At 61.7% G+C, this 18727-nt stretch overlaps 1 protein-coding gene across 2 annotated transcripts in view; it reads left to right on the forward strand.

Moving 5' to 3' along the window:
* CDC42BPB (CDC42 binding protein kinase beta) overlaps nt 1–18395 on the forward strand; it is an 82329-nt gene extending 63934 nt beyond the window's left edge. The window contains exons 22-37 of one of the 2 annotated variants that reach the window (XM_037031700.1): nt 2394–2483; nt 2703–2765; nt 4011–4116; nt 5176–5312; nt 5711–5850; nt 7106–7187; nt 8125–8341; nt 8500–8562; nt 9427–10023; nt 12278–12375; nt 12457–12541; nt 12661–12790; nt 12902–13019; nt 13681–13786; nt 13888–13958; nt 17221–18395. In XM_037031700.1, the coding sequence (XP_036887595.1) occupies nt 2394–2483; nt 2703–2765; nt 4011–4116; nt 5176–5312; nt 5711–5850; nt 7106–7187; nt 8125–8341; nt 8500–8562; nt 9427–10023; nt 12278–12375; nt 12457–12541; nt 12661–12790; nt 12902–13019; nt 13681–13786; nt 13888–13958; nt 17221–17349 (2232 nt within the window). In that variant the 3' untranslated portion in view covers nt 17350–18395. The remainder of the gene's footprint in view (nt 1–2393; nt 2484–2702; nt 2766–4010; nt 4117–5175; nt 5313–5710; nt 5851–7105; nt 7188–8124; nt 8342–8499; nt 8563–9426; nt 10024–12277; nt 12376–12456; nt 12542–12660; nt 12791–12901; nt 13020–13680; nt 13787–13887; nt 13959–17220) is intronic. The other variant, XM_037031701.1, reaches the window with a different exon arrangement.
* The last annotated feature ends 332 nt before the right edge of the window (nt 18396–18727 follow it).

Consider the following 18727-nt stretch of genomic DNA (forward strand, 5'->3'; position numbering starts at 1 on the left):
GGGCCACACCGGTGGGCTTGTCCTGTTGGGAAGGCAGGGTGCCCCCACCTCCCCTGTCCCTTTGGGACATGGGTGTTTTCATTATGTCCAGACCAGTTGTCCCGTGCAGTGTCCAGCAGTTTGGGTCTGTCTGCTGTTCCCTGGGGTAGGTCCAGGCCGGACGTCTGGTGGGAACTCTGCCCAGGAAGGGTGTGGACCCCACGCCCCGTGGAAGCCGCCCACCAGGGTTGGCCATACTGACTTTGCTCATTGGTTGAGGAGGGATGTGCAGGCCTCGCCCCAGGACAGGCCCCCCCAGGGGTGGTCAGCAGCCTTCGCCAGCGGGCTAACTCTTGCCTAGGTCTGTTTCTACAAAACCCACACAGGTTTGCGCACATCCTTCTGGGCGCACACCTGTTCCATTCGTCTGCTGAAACAGTGTTGGTGAGATTGGCTGTGTCTGTCTTCTCTTGTGTCCTCCATTTATGAGAAGCAGATGCAGGAACTTAGTGGTACATCGCAAGCCTCCCTCTCACATTCGGTCACAGCTTCTTGCTGCCCTTGCCTGCCTTGTCTGCCACTGCAGGGCCTGACCCCTCTGCGGTGGCCGAAGACTGGGACTGTTAACTGGGGGGCGACAGCCAGGAAGGCGGCAGGCGGCTTCTCTGTGATGTCAGGGGACAGAGTGGCCGTCTCTCTGCAGGTGGCTTCTGGCCGGGACCCTCCATCACTGGATGGGGCTGCAGCCTGCAGGTGGGGGCCGAGGTCTGTCCCTCACCGTCTGCAGCCAGCGCACTTGCCTTTTCGTGGCTAATTTCAGTTGTTCTTGAACAACTCTGTTTTGAGGAGAAAGGACATTTACTTAGTGGAAAGTGTACCCTCGGTCAGAGTGGGGTCGGTTAGGGAGTGGGCCGGACTGGAGGATCATCTTTCAGAAGTTTGGCCCCCTGCCCACATTTGGCACGTTTGGAACTAGGCACCTTCTGCCACGAGATGAAATCAGGCCCTCACACGGGTTGTTCCTGGGGCGGGGGTGCTGTGTCTCCCCACCCTGTCCGCCAGCCACTGGGGAGGAAGTCAGCCCCTGGTGCCCGTGCGGCTGTGCCCCGTGGCTCGGTGGGGGCGCCGCCTCCCTCAGTTTGCATCCTTCCGATCAGCCAGCAACTGCATGAAACCGGCGGGGCTGTTACGTGGTAGAAATTAAGTTTCTTGCATTTTTTTCTGTTCATTTTTCTAAAGATAGAGCTCCAGCGTATTCAGTGTACCTGTTTACGGGAGAAATTTGCTTCCTCGGTCAGCCTGCTTTGTTAGCTGACTGACCGGCCTCTCCCTCGTGCAGTGTGTTGCAGATCTGTCCGGAGCTGGCAGCGCGGTTGTGTGCGGGGTTTGCAGGAGCCGCCGATCAGCTGCAGCTGTTGCAGAGTGTTTCTCTGATCGGGCTGGGTGGGCTTTCCTCTGGGGCACAGGTACAGCTGTAAACGGGCACCTTCTTGCGCATCTGTGTCCCGGCAAAGCGCCAGTGTTTATGAAACTCCCACCCACGGGAACAGGGTGTGAGCATCGGTGGACGTGGCAGTAGTCTTGGATGGAGCGGTGTTAGTTCCAGGGCTACTTGTTAAAATGTGGTCAATTTTAAGTGGTTTTAGAATGCAGCTTTAGCTTTAAATTAGCTTCAAAGCTTTAGCTTCAATTTCAGATTAGGTAATTCATTTGAGTTGTTAGAACACAACATTGCTTCCCTGTCATAAACCTTCCTGGGAAGCCCTTCCGGTTGGAGGCCCACAGACCTCTGCTGATGTAGGAGTTTCCTCTTGGTCCCTGCAGTGAGGCTAAGAAGCTACAGACAGAACCACCTGTGACTGACCTCAGAGGGCCGGCCTTTTCCCCTTCCTTCCCTGTAAATGGGGAGGGGGTGCAGGGTGCGGGCTGCAGGCGAGATGAGGCCAGGTGACCTCCGCCTTTGCCGATGCCCAGCTGTGCCTCCTCAGAGGCCACCAGGCCAGCAGTCACGTGCCAGGCTTAGGACGCCAAGGGCTGCAGTGCACAGTGAGTGGGGGCGGGCCGACCACCTGGTGCCACGGGTATAGGAACTCGTGCTGGGACATCAGGTCCTTAAGGAGGTGTACTTTGTATTTTTATGTTTTAGTTTTTATTTATTCACTTTTAGAGAGAGGAGGAGGGAGGGAGAAAGAAAGGAAGAGAAATATCAATGTGAGGGGTACTTCGATTGCTCTCACATGACCCTGACTGGGAATTGAACCAGCGACCCTTTGGTTCGCAGCCTGCACTCAATCCACTGAGCTACACCAGCCAGGGTGGGGATGCACTTTTTAGGAAAAAAACACATCATTAGGGTTTGAACTCTGCAGAGTGACCTGTTTTAGCCAACTCTTTCTCTGCCTTTTTCCCCACAGACCGGCTCAGCCAGTGAGCAAGAAACACAGGCCCCAAAGCCGGAAGTGTCCCAGGCGGCGCCTGTGGCCGCGAGCACCGAGCAGCAGGAAGTAAGGCTGCTGCCCTGGGACGCGCCTCGAGCCCCTGGGTCTGTGCCCCGAGTGCCCTTCAGTGTCGCTGCTGCTGTGCCAGCGAGACGGGCAGGGTGGGGCGGTGTTGCCACAGCGAGGGGCGTCCAGAGTGCGAAGCTGCTCCTTGTGGGCCCCTTCCAGAGAGAAGCGGGGCGGCAGCGCTGGGGCGGCACTCACCTCTCCCTGCTTGTCTCCCAGGACGCGGCTCGGGCTTCGCAGAGGCCACCCGCCCCTCAGGCCCTCGCTCTGGCTGGACCAAAGGTAGGCCCCGCTCCCACCCGTGGGCCCTCCTGGTTCCTGGAAGGGCACTGCCGCGTGGACGAGGCAGGCATCCTTCTCACAAACACAGTAGCTCAGCCCGTCCGCCCTGGCGACAGACTGGTCCTTACAGCACGTGGGCCGGGCAGTGTCAGGACCCTGCGTTTCCTTCATCACGCCGCTGCTCCCCAAGCGTGTTCTCACTGGGGAGTGTCCACATCCAGCCCCAGGCCCCTTTCTCCATTCCCCAGACCCACCTCCCCTCTGCAGGTTGCCGTTCTGTGTCCAGTGAGTCTCTTTGCCAGGTCTGTCCCCTTCACCCCTCAGCTCCTAGAGCCGTAGAGACCTGGCCGGCGGTGCCCCCCTTAACGTGAATGGAACTGTGCTGAGTGTGCACTTAATGATTGTGCTTTTCCGTAAATGTGTCTGGCAAGCTGTGCACACCAGTGCACACAGGCTCAACACAGATCAGAACGTTCCAGGCGTCACAAGGTCCAAGTCTCAAGCTTAGCTGGCGTTGGGCCTGATGATTTTATTTCCTTTTAATAGACTCTGGCTTCCTTTAGGGTGTTAGCCCTCGACAGCCAGGCCAACCAGAGATGAGACACTTGAGTGTGTTTGAGACAGCTGGGTGGTGCGGCTGTGGGGCTTTGACACCCAGTGAGGGGTCGGGGGCTGCACCCTTGGTCCTGTGCTGATCCCTCCTGCCTCCTGCCGGGGTCCCACTGGGACCCTGTTCCCTGGCTCCACAGTGCCAGCCTGCAGACGCCCACCCCACGTTACATAGGGCACCTCCCACTGCCCCTCTCCTAGCAAGGGCAGGGCCTTTCTGCGCCCGTTGTTAGGAACAGGGCTGCTGCTTGTGTCTTGCGTGTCTGCTGGTTTCGAGTAGGAGGGCTGCCCCAAGTGAGAGCACAGCCCCTCGCGTGGCCCCGGGAGGCCCCCTGGAGCCTCTCGGAGGTAAGGGGCTTGGTCCAGAGCATGTGGCAGCCCTGCTCCCACCCGCCCGCCCGCCGACCTCGTGTTCGTGCCAGACTTCTCTCTGAGGGAAACGCATGGTGACATTTTTTCGGCTCTGGCTCCTTGGGTGGGTATTGAGCCCATAGGCGTTGGTGTGCATGGCCCGGGACCACACGTACCTCAGAGTGAAACTGCACATCTCCACCTTTCATGACGGTGCCCAAGTTGCTCGTGAACTTGACTCCCTTCGCAGAATGCACGCTCACCTTCCTGGCGTTCTCCCTGCAGCCCAGAGCGCACCAGTTCGGCATCAGGTCCTTCTCCAGCCCCACGCAGTGCAGCCACTGCACCTCACTGATGGTGGGCCTCATCCGCCAGGGCTACGCCTGTGAGGGTGAGTGTCCGCGGGCTGTGCCGGGTGCCTTCCTAGGAGGGCGGTGTCCCTGAAGGCAGATGGGTCTGCGGTGAAGCCCGGTGGGGAGCGGGCTCAGGGCAGCTCCTCCTTCGTCAGCTCTGGTGCGCTCCAGAGAGGCTGGGAGCTGAGAGCTGAGCCCAAACCATGTGGGCAGACATTCTGGCCCAGGGTGACTGAGGCCTCTGTTACTGGCTCACAGACGTACTGTGTGCCAGGGGTGTCCAATCTTCTGGCGTCTCTGGGCCGCAGTGGAAAAAGAAGAATCATTTGGGGTTATACATTAAATGCACAAACACTAACAAAAACTGATGAGTACAAAAAAGGTTTTAAGTAAATTTACGGTTTTGGGTTGGGCCCCATTCATAGCCGTCCTAGGCCACATGTGACCCATGGGTTGGACACCACAGTATACAGTTGCCTTAGAAAATCAGCCAGAGCAGAGAGCAAGATTCTGCTTTCTTTTCCCCTGGAGGAAAGCGCCCCCGTACAGTGGCCTTCCACTGTAGCCACTGTCTGCTTTTTGAGCCCATGCTATGCCCTTGCCCCAGGCCATCGTGGCCCTCACATTGGGCGATGTGACCCATGTAGTGCAGGTGGCCAGGTCATGATGCCCAGGACTGCTGGGCCAGAGTCGACCCTCAGACCCTCAACTGGTGGGCGGGGCTGCTCTGCTGAAGAGCTCTGTCTTCTGGTCATTGGTGCCGGCACACACACCTTCCCCGTCATTAACTTAAACGTGGCCAGCCTATTGATTGGCTGCCAGAGGCAACCCTGTCCCCCCCACCCCGTATGTCACCAAAACCGTGGCCAGTCAGGTGGGTTTGAAACTTCACAATGTGGGAGAGTGAGAGACCCAGCTGTGTGACTGTCTTCCATAGCACGTCGCCCTGTGGCCTCGCTGTGCCCCAAGGGCACGCTAAGAGGTCACCCCCATGGCCCCGAGTTTCGAGTTTCGGCGGGGAGTGTCGAGGAGCTGCCGCGTGGGGTCCTGGGGGCCTGCCGCAGGTGTGGTTGGCTGACCACATCGGTTCGTTGCAGTGTGCGCATTCGCCTGCCATGTGTCCTGCCGCGACAGCGCTCCCCAGGTGTGCCCCGTCCCTCCAGAGCAGTCCAAGCGGCCCCTCGGTGTGGATGTGCAACGTGGCATAGGGACCGCCTACAAGGGTTACGTGAAGGTAGGACTCCCGTCCACCCTGGGGGGCCAGCCCGTCCTCCCCTCCAGGCTGTGCACATGACGAGGGGGTGCTCGCTCCAGGTGCCGTCTGAAGACCACTGGGCCCTTTTGTCTTCAGCTCCCGCCCGCTGCGGCTCTTCCAGGCTGCCCATGTGCTGAGGTGTCCACCTTGTCCCCAGGTCCCCTGTTGGGTGTGGAGTGTCCTCCCCAGCAGCGCCCTGACCTTCCTGGCCTGGGCCAGGCGAGAGCTGGTCTGTGGGGAGGCCACGCTCTGCAGCAGCGGGAGGTGCCCAGCGGCCTCACCAGGTCGTCCCCCACGGCCTAACCCTTCAGGGGCTGTTCTTGCAGGGTTGGGACTGGCCTCACTGGCCCAGTGACACAGCCCCTCTTCAACTGTAGGTCCCAAAGCCGACTGGGGTGAAGAAGGGCTGGCAGCGGGCCTACGCGGTGGTCTGCGACTGTAAGCTCTTCCTGTATGACCTGCCAGAGGGGAAGTCCACCCAGCCGGGAGTGGTCGCCAGCCAGGTGCTGGACCTCAGGTGTGTGCCGGTGTGCCCCCCCACCGGTGTTCCAACGAAATGAGAGTCTGTTGCTTGACGACCTTTAATCTCAGTCACACCCCACCCCCGACACTGCTCTGGTCCACGACAGGGACTTCAGGTGCAGGCCAGAAAGCGCTGCTCTCCGTAGGTTTGCACTGAACAGTTTGCCAAATGGTTGTGTGATGTAAGAAAACCACGTGCCCCCCAACAAGTAGACAGCATCCAGAGATGTGTTGCGTGTTCCAGTGCCTGACAAGTACCCCAGTTTGTGGCCGCAGCCTTGAGCCCCAGGCTGCATGATGGCGCCTCCGACCCGTCCCACGCCCTCCCGGCTGCAGACACTCAGCGGCAGCCAAGCACTCCTTCCTCCGTGGCTCTTGACTTCGCTCCCCATTTGTGAAATGGACATGATGAGGGCGGAGGGCAGTTGTGAGAACGATGCCGTTACAGACAGGCATGGTGGGCTCAGGGCCTGGTGTGCAGAGCTGCTGCTGCTGCCGGGCCAGCCCCCTTCCCTCGCCACCCACCCCGGTGCCACACAGGACAGCATGTGGGGTGGGGACATGGTGGACGTGCTGGTGCCTGCTCGGGTCGGGGCCCGGCCTTGAGCTTCAGTCTCCAGCCCTATTCTGGGGGGTGAGGGATGCCGTGGGCGGCGCCCCGGAGGACAGCCCTGTGTCTGAGTCCCTGCACAGCGGCTCCCACTCCCCATCACCTGAGGCGGGGCAGACGGCGGGGGCCTGTGCTTTTGGAGAGTCCGCAGGGGATCCCACTTGCCCTTGGCTGTGTGTGTCGGTGTGCCCTGGTCTGGCTGTGCAGGGGCCACTGGCAGACACCCTAGGGCAATGTGCCGGGCTCGAACCCCAGGTTTGGAGTGGGTTGGAAATGGGGCTCCCACGGTCACCAGCAGGTTTCAGCTTCTTGCAGCAGAGGGACAGCCGAGGGACCGCCTGGGTGTAGCCACACGTGGGCCTGCACAGTGAGGCGGCGGGTCTGTCACAGGGGACAAGCTGCGAGGGGTGGGAGCTGTGTGGCTCCGACTCGGGGTAACCCCAAAGTGCCTAGGGGTTTCCGAGTTGCCCGTGGGCTCTGCCGGTGGAAGCAGGTTCTGACCCAGGCAGAGAGAGGCATGGGGCCCACCTCACGTGCACGGACACGATCCTGAAAACACCCCTCCCCGAGAGGTGGCCGGTCCGGGAGGGTGGTGTGCGGGCGTCTTTCCCAGCCTGCTGAGCGCCCCGTGTCTCCACAGGGACGAGGCGCTCTCCGTGAGCTCAGTCCTGGCTTCTGACGTCATACATGCTTCACGCCGAGATGTTCCGTGTATATTCAGGGTATGGTTCTTTCCTGCTTTTTGGAGACATTTCGTTACTCATAAAAACTCGCAGCTAAGATGCAACAGTTCTTCTGAGTGTCGCTGTGCTGCAGGAGAGGCCAGTGTGTGTGGTGGGGCTGTTTCTCCACCCTCCCTTCTCACTCCACATTCCTCCACGCACGTGGGCGCCCACTCCGCGCTGCACGCCATGCTGCCCGCTCCCTGGGGCCCGGCCCCCCACAGCACACTGCACCCCAGTCTCTCCAGCCACAGCGTGCCTGAGGCTGGCCCCGCCTGTGACTAGCTGGGCGGGACCTGGAGCACAGCGGGAACACCCTGCTGCCCCCGCACACGAAGGCCTGCTGGGCTGGCCTAGGCAGAGCAGCTCGGCCCCCCCACCCCCCAGTTGCCTTAGAGGTGGTGTGAGGAGACTGGGTCGGGGGAAGAGTCGTCCCACTCCTCCTCTGGGAGCTTTAGTAAACGCGGGCAAGTTTCGGTTGACATCATCATTACCATCATCGTTATTAAGCTGTGTCCATATTCGGACAGTGCCTCTAGCGTATGGCACCAAGATCAGCCGTCACTGAGATCGGCCGTTGCTGTGCACCCAGCAGCAGCTGAGGCTGTCCCTGTGTCCCTGTGTCGGGGGCACTCCCAGGAGCAGGCGTTCATTGGAGATTCCTCGTCTGGGCCGTGTTCTGAGACTCCCTGAGTTAAAATGAGATCCTTCAGGAAAGCAGCTTCAGCATGGGCATTGCCCCGCAGTTCGGGCAAGAGCGGAGATGACTGAGGCCTGGCTAGGGCTGCAGGTGGCCTGTGCCCAGTGGCCCCCTGGGCACGGGTCAGAGGCCCCTTCGGAACAGGCACCTGCACCAGGGCGATGGCAGCCTTGCCAGCGCCCTGCTGGTGTCCGGTCACTCACAGCTCTTCTCCCTGTCTTGTCTTCCGTCATGAAGGTGACAGCCTCCCTCTTAGGAACCCCTTCTAAGACCAGCTCACTGCTCATTCTGACAGAGAACGAGAACGAGAAGAGGAAGTGGGTGGGGATTCTGGAGGGCCTGCGCTCCATCCTGCACAAGAACCGCCTGCGGAACCAGGTGGTGCACGTGCCGCAGGAGGCCTATGACAGCTCGCTGCCCCTCATCAAAGCCGTGCTCACGGCCGCCATCCTGGGTACGTGCCTGCGCCTCGGGCCCCGCCCTGTGAGGGGCGCAGAGGACGCGGAAGAGGGCGCGGCCCCCGCTGTGCTGGTGTTGGAGCCGGGCATTCTCTCGGGCCCTACAGAGCAGACCGTCTGTGTGGACTGCTGATGGGCTTCATGTCCTCCACAGATGGCGACAGGATCGCGGTTGGCTTAGAGGAAGGGCTCTATGTCATCGAGGTGACCCGAGATGGTGAGTGGGCCTCGTCAGGGAACTTGCAGGGTGGAGACGACGTCCCTGGGTGGGGGGACTGTCGCCCCCTCAGGGAACTTGATGACAAGGGGGAGGGGCAGCAGCCAGGGAAAACGGTCTGCAATGAGGTCGGTGTCTGACAGCGGCCATGTCCGTGGTATGTGCTGGGGGCGGGGGGCAGGGCTCTGATGGGGGTGGCTTCCGCCCACGGGCATGGTGCTGGGTGGGCTGTTGGGTGGCCTCCGCTCTCCAAGGAGAGGGGTGAGCAGCGAGCCAGGCTAGGAGAGCGCCCTGGGGATGGGGTCCATTTTGGTCCTGGCTGCTGGCACCTCACTGAGACTTTTTCCTTTACTGGAGATTTAAAATTTCACTCTCCCCAGTGAGAAAAAGCAAAAGCACCCACATCTCCCCCTCTTCACCCCCCTGGGCCTGGGGACAGGAGGGGGTTGGGATTCGACAGGGCCAAAGGGGCTTGGAACAGCACGGGGCCTGCTCTGCTCCAGAGAGGCCAGTGTCCCTGCACCCGGTACACCGTGGAGGGGGGGTGCACTGCTCTGTCCAGGCCCTGCCCCAGGGAGGGTGTTGGGAGGATTGGGGGCCTGTGGGGGCCGAGGGCGGGGCGAGTGCTTCCCTAGTTGGTTGAAGGTCCCTTGAGCTTCGAGACAGTGCTTTGCTTCCCAGCTGCAACACAGGGGCTGCTGGCCTCTGATGAGTGGACAGGAGGTCACATGTGAGGTGACAGAGGCCAGGCTGACTGCACAGGGAAGGAGTGGCGGGGGTTCATCAGCAGATGTCTGGGAGCAAGGTGGAGGCACTGCGCCCCCCGCCCTCTGTGCCTGGCCTCACGCCCCGTCCTCCCCACAGTGATCGTCCGAGTGGCGGACTACAAGAAGGTGTACCAGATCGAGCTCGCTCCCAGAGAGAAAGTTGCCGTGCTGCTCTGCGGCCGGAACCACCACGTCCACCTCTGCCCGTGGTCTGCTTTTGATGGCGCCGAGAGCAATGTTGACATCAAGCTCCCAGAAACAAAGGGCTGCCAGCTCGTGGTGACGGCGACACTGAAGAAGAGCACCTCCACCTGCCTGTTCGTGGCGGTGAAGCGGCTGGTCCTATACTACGAGGTCCAGCGAACGAAGCCTTTCCACCGGAAGGTCGCGGAGCTCGTGGCCCCCGGCACCGTGCAGTGGATGGCCCCGCTCAAGGACAGGCTCTGTGTGGGCTACCCCTCGGGGTTCGCCCTGCTGAGCACCCAGGGAGATGGGCAGGCTCTGACCCTGGTAAATCCCAGCGACCCCTCGCTTGCGTTCCTCTCACAACAGCCCTTTGACGCCCTCTGTGCCGCGGAGCTCGCGAGCGAGGAGTTCCTGCTCTGCTTCAGCCACGTGGGACTGTACGTGGACCCGCGAGGCCGGAGGTCGCGTGCGCAGGAGCTCATGTGGCCTGCGGTGCCCGTTGCCTGTAGTATGTATATGTTTTCTGTTGCCTCCCCCCGCCGCTGCGCTCCTTGCCCGTCAGCATGTGCTGGTGCTGCTTCCGGTCGCCTCTGCCTCCTCGGCCGGGGAGCAGGGGAGGCGCCAGGAGGGTGGGCCCACGGCGCTGCCATGGGAAGTGGGCCAGACTTGTCTCTTCGGCCACCCGGGGTGGGCTTGCAGGAGCCTCGGACCCCTCTCCACCGTCTGCCCACAGCGGCTGTCTGCAAATGCGTGCTCACAACACGCTGCAGGCGATCGGGGTGCAGCAGGGGTGCGGGCCTGAGTCCGTGCTGAAGTTCCCCCTGGGGCAGAGGTAGCCCTGAGAGGCGGGCACTGCTCCGGGAAAGAGCGGAGTCAGCCTGTGCCGTGCCCGTGGCTCTCTGAGTTCTGGCGGGAGTCCCAGAGTCCCCAGAGTCGGCCCCCCCCGAGCCCTGCCCGCCTTCTGACCTTTCCAAGACCCTGCACTGCCTCTCCCAACAGGCCAGGCAGAGCCAGGGGCAGCAGAAGTGGGGTGACGGGTGGGAGGCAGGGCCTCATTTTACCTTCTCTCCCCTATGTTGTTGGCTTTGCGGGGCTGGCCGGGACCCTGGGGTGTTGGGACCAGGCGCTGCCCACTGTTGGCCATTGGGGCTCAAGGGCAACTCACCAGTCCTTGGCTGGGGCTGTGTGGCAGCCCAGAGCCCACTGTTGTGACACCTGCTGCTTCCTTCATGGACAGCGGTGTAGGAACAGCCTCAAAACCAGCCCCGCCCAACAGGCCTTTCTATGCAAGAAAGAGAGTGAAAGCCCAGGCTCCCAGTGCCCATGCATGAGCTGTGGGGCACCTGGTGCCCCCTCCATGTGCACGAGGCCACGCTCCAGTGATCTTAGGGCTGGTGCATTGACCCTGCCGTCCCCAGTGTCCCCGGTGTACTTGGCCACAGAGGTGAGGGGACAGGGTGAGCACACGGCAGTTAGGCTGGTTGCAGACCCGCCCGACTCCGCAGCCTATGCTCTCCCCACTGGTGCCAGCTTCTCCGTCTGCATCTGTCTTTGGTCTGCATGTCTCAGTTTAGTGCTTTGCAGCCCAAAGACATCCTTCCGGCTTCTTGCACGTGGGACACCCATGGGGGTGCGGAAGAAGTACCACGCTGCTGCCTGGGAGCCCCACCAAGACAGGGTCCTCCGATCGCGTCTCCCTCCGCACGTGGTCCCCCAAAAGATGGCCTCGTGTTCGTCTGTGCTGTCACTTCTGAGAGGGCCTGCGGGCTAGCATTAGCGTCCTGCTTGCTTCCTAGTTCCCTGTCCTTTTTTTGGGCCCCCCAAAAGAAGGGGCCGTCACACCGGTCTTTTGGGACATAGCAGCCCTGCAGAGGCATTAGACAGCCATCTGCAGTCTGTCGCCTGGGGCCTGGTAAAGATGGGCTTTGGACCACGAGGAGTGGAGGGACTGGGAACCAGGGTGAGGAACCAGGGGGGCAGCCGGTGATGCCGAGTGTGACCACGGACAGCATGCCTCCAGTCGTGAGGGGCACAGAGGCCCCTGCTGCTGCCTCTGCCAGGCGTCTGTGCTGCTGCTCACACGTGGGGGGGCCCCTGGAGCTTCAGAGGCCAGGCGGCCCACAGTGCTTGGGCTGTGTCGTCGGTGCTCTAGGCGGCCTTTCAGTCACCAAGAACAGGTGCCGTCACTGAGCGTGAGCAGGGAAGAGCTGTTACAGGCCTAGTCCCGCCTCCTGTGTCAGAGCAGACAACGTCCCGGCCGTCCTCCTGAGGCCTTCTGGGCGGTGGGCAGGGCTGCTGCCCAAGAGCTCAGCACTGGTTTTAAGTTTTTACCTAGAAGCCCAGCCTCACGGCATCTCTCATGGAAGGAACTCCCTTCACAAAACAGGATGCTCGGCCCCTCCCTGAGTCTCTCTCACTTGTTGTGCCCGAGGCTGCACACTCAGTGGAGGCTGTGACACACGGCCCAGAGGAGGTGGAGACTCGGAGGTGGAGACTCGCTGGCGCTGGTGCAGCGCTGTTGGAAGTACTGCTCAGCCGGCAGTGGCGGGAGAGTGCTGACACTTGGCGGGTGTGGTCGGCACCCCTGGAGTGGGCATGGGCGAGTGTTTGCGGTCGCCCCGCCTCCTCTTGGGCTCAGGCTGGTGTGGCCCCTGCACCTGTGGGAGGCACCCAGGTGGCGGGCCTGGCCACTACCCTTGGGGCAGAAGGCGCCAGGCCCGGCCGTGCTGCCTCCTCACCTTTCTTTGCTCCACCTGCGCCAGGTTGCAGCCCCTCGCACGTCACGGTGTACAGCGACTACGGCGTGGACGTCTTCGACGTGCACACCATGGAGTGGGTGCAGACCATCGGCCTGCGGAAGGTGAGGCCCGGGCCTGCAAGCAGCTTCCTCCCGCTGCTGTCTGCCGGCCAGGAGGCGACTGTCCCTTTCTGGTTCCCACAGATCAGACCACTGAACTTGGAGGGGACCCTCAACCTCCTGAACTGTGAGCCTCCCCGCCTGATCTACTTTAAGAGCAAGTCCTCAGGTGAGCCCTTCTCTGAAGGTGGAGGGGCGGAAGGCCTTCCCGGAGACCACACCCCCGTTTCCGCACAGCCAGGCGTGGGCCCGCACGCGGCTGAGGGCGTCCTTCCCGGCCCCCCGCAGGAGCGGCGCTGACCGTGCCCGACACCTCTGACAACAGCAGGAAGCAGATGCTGCGGACCAGGAGCAAGAGGCGGTTTGTCTTCCGGGTGCCAGAGGAGGAGCGGCTGCAGCAGCGGCTGCAGCAGCGGCGGTAGGCGTGGGCGGGGTGGGGGGGGGGCGCGAGGCCTGTCGCGGGTGGCCCGCATCTGAACCCCGGCGGCGTTCGGTGTGTGGCGGCCCTCAAACACCCTCTTTTCCCCAGGGAGATGCTCAAAGACCCCGAACTGAGATCCAGAATGATATCCAACCCGACCAACTTCAACCACGTAGCCCACATGGGCCCCGGCGACGGCATGCAGGTGCTCATGGACCTGCCTCTGGTGAGCTCCTGGGACGCCGCCCCACCCCCTCGCCCCTCGGCAGGGCGGGGCTCTGTCTAGGGCTTGTAGGGGCTCCCCCCACCCCCGCCAACAGTCCAGGCGCTCTGAGCAGACCCGCAGCCCCTGGCAGAAGGGCCTTCCCCCAGCCTGCTGCTTCTGTGGGGGTGCCTGCCAAGGGGCCCTGACGGTGTTCAGTGACTGCTAAGGTTTCGTGACAAGACCAACGTCAAGAACAACTTCCAGCCCTGGCTGGTGTAGCTCAGTGGACTAAGCTTTGGCCTGTGAACCAAACGGTTGGCAGTTCGATTCCCAGTCAGGGCACATGCCTGGGTTGCAGGCCAGGTCCCCAGTTGGGGCCACGTGAGAGGCAACCACACATTAAAGTTTCTCTCCCTTCCCTTCCCTCTAAAAATAAAGAAGTAAAGTCTTCTAAAAAAAGTTTTTGTAGATAACAGTGTGAGCAGGTAACTTTTTTTTCACTCCAAAAAATGGGTTTTCTGTAGGATTCAACTGGTTTAAAGTTACTGTTGCCAATTTTTAGCTCAAATCGTAGCTGATGTCATTGGAGAGCCCTCTTGGCGCGGCTGTGGGGGCTGCAGAGCAGCAGCCGGCCCGCCTGCCGGGAAGCGCCGGGTATTCTCACACTGTCTTCTCCGCCCAGAGTGCCGTGCCCCCAGCCCAGGAGGAGAGGCCCAGCCCTGCTGCTCCCGGCCTGGCCCGGCAGCCTGTGCCCAGGAACAAGCCCTATGTCTCATGGCCATCGTCAGGTACCGAGGGCCCTGGGGGTGGGGGCTGGGCGGTGGGGGCTCTGGGCCAGCCCTTCAGCTGGAACTCTTTTCCCTGAGACAAGGGCGTCCTTGTGCCCTAGGTGGGTCTGAGCCCAGCGTGGCGGGGCCGCTGAGAAGCATGTCCGACCCTGACCAGGACTTCGACAAAGAGGTGAGGCCTGCCTGGTGAGGGGCCGCGGCCCATGGGGAGGAGCATCAGAACCCCGTGGCCACTTCCCTCAGAAGATCCTTTGCCTCCCCTGGAGCGGCCACGTGGGGCCCAGGGTGGCGTGGGCCGCAGCCGAGTTGCAGCCTAACGACACAGGCCCTGGGCTGTGTCACCAGCCTGTCTGGAGCTCTGCACTCGGGACTGGGCTGTGCCGAGGGAGGGCAGGCTCCAGTCCTAACCTGGGGGCACAGAGGCGTGGCCGTCCACCCCCAGGGAGTGGCCCAGTCCCTTGGCCAGGCTGAGTCTCCACAGCTTGGTGTGGGGCCTCCTTTGAGGGTCTGCTCCCAAGTCCCCTCTGTCCTCTGCCCTCCATGGCTGCATGGAGGCTGGCCCACCTGGGCACCAAGGGGGCCCCAGGGCTCTCCTCCTGGGCGCCGACTGGGGGGGGGGGGTGTCACTGCACAGCTGAGAAATGAGCGTGTCCTAAAAACATCTGGCCAGCTCTCCCCCAGATTCCTCTGTGTGGTTTCACGGACTTAGATGTCACAGGCCAGAGGTGCGACCCTTGTGACATGTGGATGGTAGTGTCCTGCACCTTGGAGAGCCTTCCCCATGGCCACTGCGTATGATGGCTTCTCGGGGCCCCAGCTGGGGGCTGCCATGGGGCTCAGGGTTTCCTTCACGTGTCACAGACCTTGCACTTGCGCACAATGAGGCGCAGCCCTCTGGGTGCCCCTGGTGAGAGCACTGCTGCCTGTGGGGCTGTGGGGGGGTGGCGCTCGGCACTGAGGGCATCGAGGACATGAGTGCAGGCCTTTGTGCCCTCGGGCACTGGGCGTGGGAGGCACGGAGCTGCACGCCCTGCCCACTGCGCCCCGAAGCCCATCCCAGTGCGGCCGGGATTGCGTGTCATTGCCCGTCGTCCGGCTCCTCCTGGGCCCTGCCCCCTTCCAGCGTGACCAGCCGCACCTCCCTCCAAGGCCCAGCTCCCCCTTCTCACCCACCTCACCGCTCAGTCTGTTTTCTCTCAACGTACGGAAACTGAGCTGCGGTTGTCACCTGTTGGCAAACGCTCTTCCCGACAGCACTCGTCTCTAGCCCTTCTAACTCTGGGGGCTCTGTCCCACAGGGACATTCAGTCTTCACGCAGCCCAGCCTGCGGTCTCTTCAGTTCAGATGAGTCCCAGTTCTCACCAGGTCCGTTTGAGAGCGCGGCAGGTTCCTGTTACTGTCTGGCATCTTACCGCAGAAATGTGTGAGAGGGCGTGCGACATGCAGTGTGAGGGTGTGTGTGCTTGGGGCCTGCCCCTTGTGCTGGCCAGGATCCTGTCCCCATCCCTGTCACCTGCTGAGGCAGCGTCATCCCCTTCCTAGGGTGAGGGCAGCTTCCAGTTGGAAAGTGGCGATGGGTGTTAATGCGATGCTCCGGGACGTGTTCCGCAGTGACGTCATTCCCCGCCCCTGCTGCCTTTGTCAGAGTGGGTGTCCTGAGAACCCGACCTCCGCGGTCGGGGCGAGTTGCCCCCACGCAGCCCACTGACGCATTCGGTCTGTGGACGTCGTGCTGGTAACCCTGGTGGCCTGCACTGTCCCTGAGGCATCTGCATCCCTTGCTGCCGTGGTGTGGGGCTCCCTCTCCTGCCACAGTCATAGCCTTTGATGACTTTAGAGGGAGGTCTTGCTTTTTATTTTTATTTGTTTTTTTACCGTTTTACCCTCAACAGTCTATTTTGAGAATTTTCATACCACTGGAAAAGTTACAATGAGTGAAGGACCCCAGTAAGCACTACTAACCCACATGCCCCCAAGAGCAAGTCGGCTCGCCTCACGCCTCCCCTCGTCCCCTGGATGTCCTGTCCACCCCCCATGTCCCGGTGGTGTCCCTGGAGCTCTCAGTCCAGAGCGCAGGCGAGGCTCGGGGTGCACGTGGCCCTGCATCTCAGTCGTCAGCCTGTCCGCCACTTTTTGTTCATGGCTTTGAATTTGTTTTGCAAAGTCTAGTTCTCTTGCAGAATGTCCCTTCATCAGGCTTATCTGATTTTTTGAATTGGGTAAACTGTGGTTCCCCCACCTCTCTCCAGCCACTGATCTCCCAGGTGTGAGAGAGCAAGTGTGTGCACTGCATGCACACACACTTCCTGACCTGGCAGTAGGTCCCTGCCATCAGGCTCTTCCTCTGAGTCAGAGCCGGCCCAGGGTGCTGTCCAGTTGAGAGCAGGCATGTGCATGTCCGTGCGGCGTTCCCACAGTGTCCCCCTGCACCTCCTCCAGTGCAGGCCCCGGCCCAGGCTTGTGCACTGCACTCAGCCGCCCCCCACCCCCCATCAGGTCCCTCGCTTGGAGTGGGCCCGTTCTCCGTCTCCAGGACGACAGTGTTGCTCTCCAACAGCTCCTGGGTTGGGGTTTGTCTTGAGATTCAGGTCGTATGTCCCAGGCTGGAGCTCCTCCCAGGGGACCCAGGGTCCTCGGGGCGGCTGGGCGGCCGTCCGTCGGGTGGGTTCAGCGTTGTGCGGCGGCCGGCCCTGACTGCGCTCAACCCTTCCGTCGCCCCAAAGTGAGGCCTCCCCTTAAGGAGTGTGTCCCCGCCCCCGTCTCCCCGCCCAGCCTTCTCTGTGGAGCTGCCTGTGCTGGGCCTTCCGCGTGGGCGGGGGCCTTCCGCGTGGGCGGGGTCCTGCAGCTTCCGGCACCGAGGGCCGTGTTCTCGGAGTCCCTTCACATCGGCGCCCAGTGTTGCGAGTCTTCCCCTGGACGAGACTCCCAGTGTGTCTCTGGTGGTCTGTGGCCCATCCACCTGGGGCTGCTCCCGCTTCGGCTGTTACAGAGTGCTGCTAGGAACGTGTGTGTGCGTGTGTGCGAGCCCATCTTCACTTCCTTTGGGTGTGCACAAGACCACTCTGACTCCTGAGGAGCCGCCACATTCTCCCACGGCGGCCGCACCAGGCGACCTTCCCACTGGCTGCACACGGGTCACATCTGCACCTGCACCGAGACTCGTGATTTTCCTGTTTTGAACAGTCATCCTGGCAGGCACGGCGTCGTGTAGCACTGTGGTTTTGATGTGCGTGTCCCTAATGGTTACTAATATTGAGCGTCCTTCTCACGCGTTTGGTGGCTACTTGGAGGAACATTTGTTCAAATCCTTGTCCAAGGAGAAAGCAGTGGCCAGCCCTGTCCCCCACAAACACGCACGTCAGGCTGGGTGGCCCGCCCCCCACAGCACAGGCTCAGGGTGCAGGGGCTCATGTTGTGCCCTTTCTGTTAACAGCCCGATTCCGATTCCACCAAGCACTCGACCCCTTCCAACAGCTCCAACCCCAGCGGCCCGCCGAGCCCCAACTCGCCCCACAGGAGCCAGCCCCTGGAAGGCCTGGAGCAGCCGGCCTGCGACGCCTGACGCCGGCGCGGTGCGGGGAGCCAGCCCGGCCCCAGTGCCAAGACCGAGCTGACCCTCCAGTGTCGTCCAAGGAAACGTAGAATCGGGTGTAGGTGTGGAGATGAAGATCTTTCTTATAATACGATCCGTTTGAGGCCACGTTGTTCAGGGCCGTAGACCAGACCCTTTGTCTGCACGGCTGAGAGGTGACGCCGTTCCCTCTGCACTCGAAGGTGCCCAGGGCTCGCCTCAGCCACTGCTCGGAGACCCCAGCGGTGGCGGCGCCCCTCTCCTGAGACTTTGCCTAGCCCGTGGGAGGGGAGGAGGAAGTTGCTCATCCAGTGTGGCTAGAATTTTGCAGACAGAGGCCAGTGGAGGTCAGTGTGTGGCCTTCTTACTCCTTTGGCCATGGACACAGGCCCCTTGTGAGCGACACCCGCCCTGCCCTGGGTCCCCTGTGAGTCTCTCCCTAGTCACAACCATGGAGCGTCACCAGTACCTACTGCTGTGAAGTTGGCTGTGCCGTTTCCCACCTGTGTCCCAGCTCCGCCTCCATGAAAGCGAGGTGTCGTGGTGTAGCCAGGATACCTGCCGCCCGGCCCCCGGCATGGAGCCCACAGTCAGTGCCCCCGTGGATTGTGTATTCACCGACACTCCCACACACCATCCCTCTCACGGTGCCCAGGTGTGCACTCACCTTCCCTAGGTCTCATGGAAGCCATGGGGCCTGTGGCCTGTCCCTCGAAGGCTTGTGGTCACCTGGCCAGTGCACAGCTCATCCTCAGCCCAGGACGGGCTGCCCCCTGCTGTCCCACTAGTCAGTCCCCTCAGAGACACTGTGGAAGATGTGCACGCACCTTGAGTCAGTGCCGAGGGACAGGCGCCACTGGCCTGTGTGTGGGCACCACACCACACCCCGCCCTGGGCCTTCTGCAGGGGCTGGTACCTGCTGGGGGCCTGCTTTTTACTTTTTTAATGTAAGTCTGAGTCTTTGTAATTATTGAATCGTGAGAACATTTTTGAACAATTCACCTGTCAATAAAGCATAAGATGGCAGTTTTAAAGTTCTCAGTGGTTTGTCTGAAGAGAATAACGAATCTCCTGTGTCTGGTCGTGCCCAGCAGTGCCCCTTGCTGGAAGTGCCCCCACAGGCGGTGAGGGCCCTTTGGGGCATTTCCTCAGGGGTCACACAAAAGGCACTTGTGGCTGTGGGGCTGGACTGGCCCTGGAGCAGGACCGCTCTCCTGCCCAGGCAGTGGGGGGGCCCACCTTGGGGGAAGCTGTGCGGGGACAGCTGACAGTCTAGAACAGCGGAGCACCCTGTCCACCCGAAGGCATGCTGGCCCGCAGCCGCTCTAGGGGGCAGCCCAGAGTTCCTGGGGGAGGCTCAAGGGAGGCT

The sequence above is a fragment of the Sturnira hondurensis genome, unplaced genomic scaffold (genome assembly GCF_014824575.4).
Source record: "Sturnira hondurensis isolate 20B ecotype Veracruz unplaced genomic scaffold, ASM1482457v3 Scaffold0021143, whole genome shotgun sequence".
Classification (NCBI taxonomy): domain Eukaryota; kingdom Metazoa; phylum Chordata; class Mammalia; order Chiroptera; family Phyllostomidae; genus Sturnira; species Sturnira hondurensis.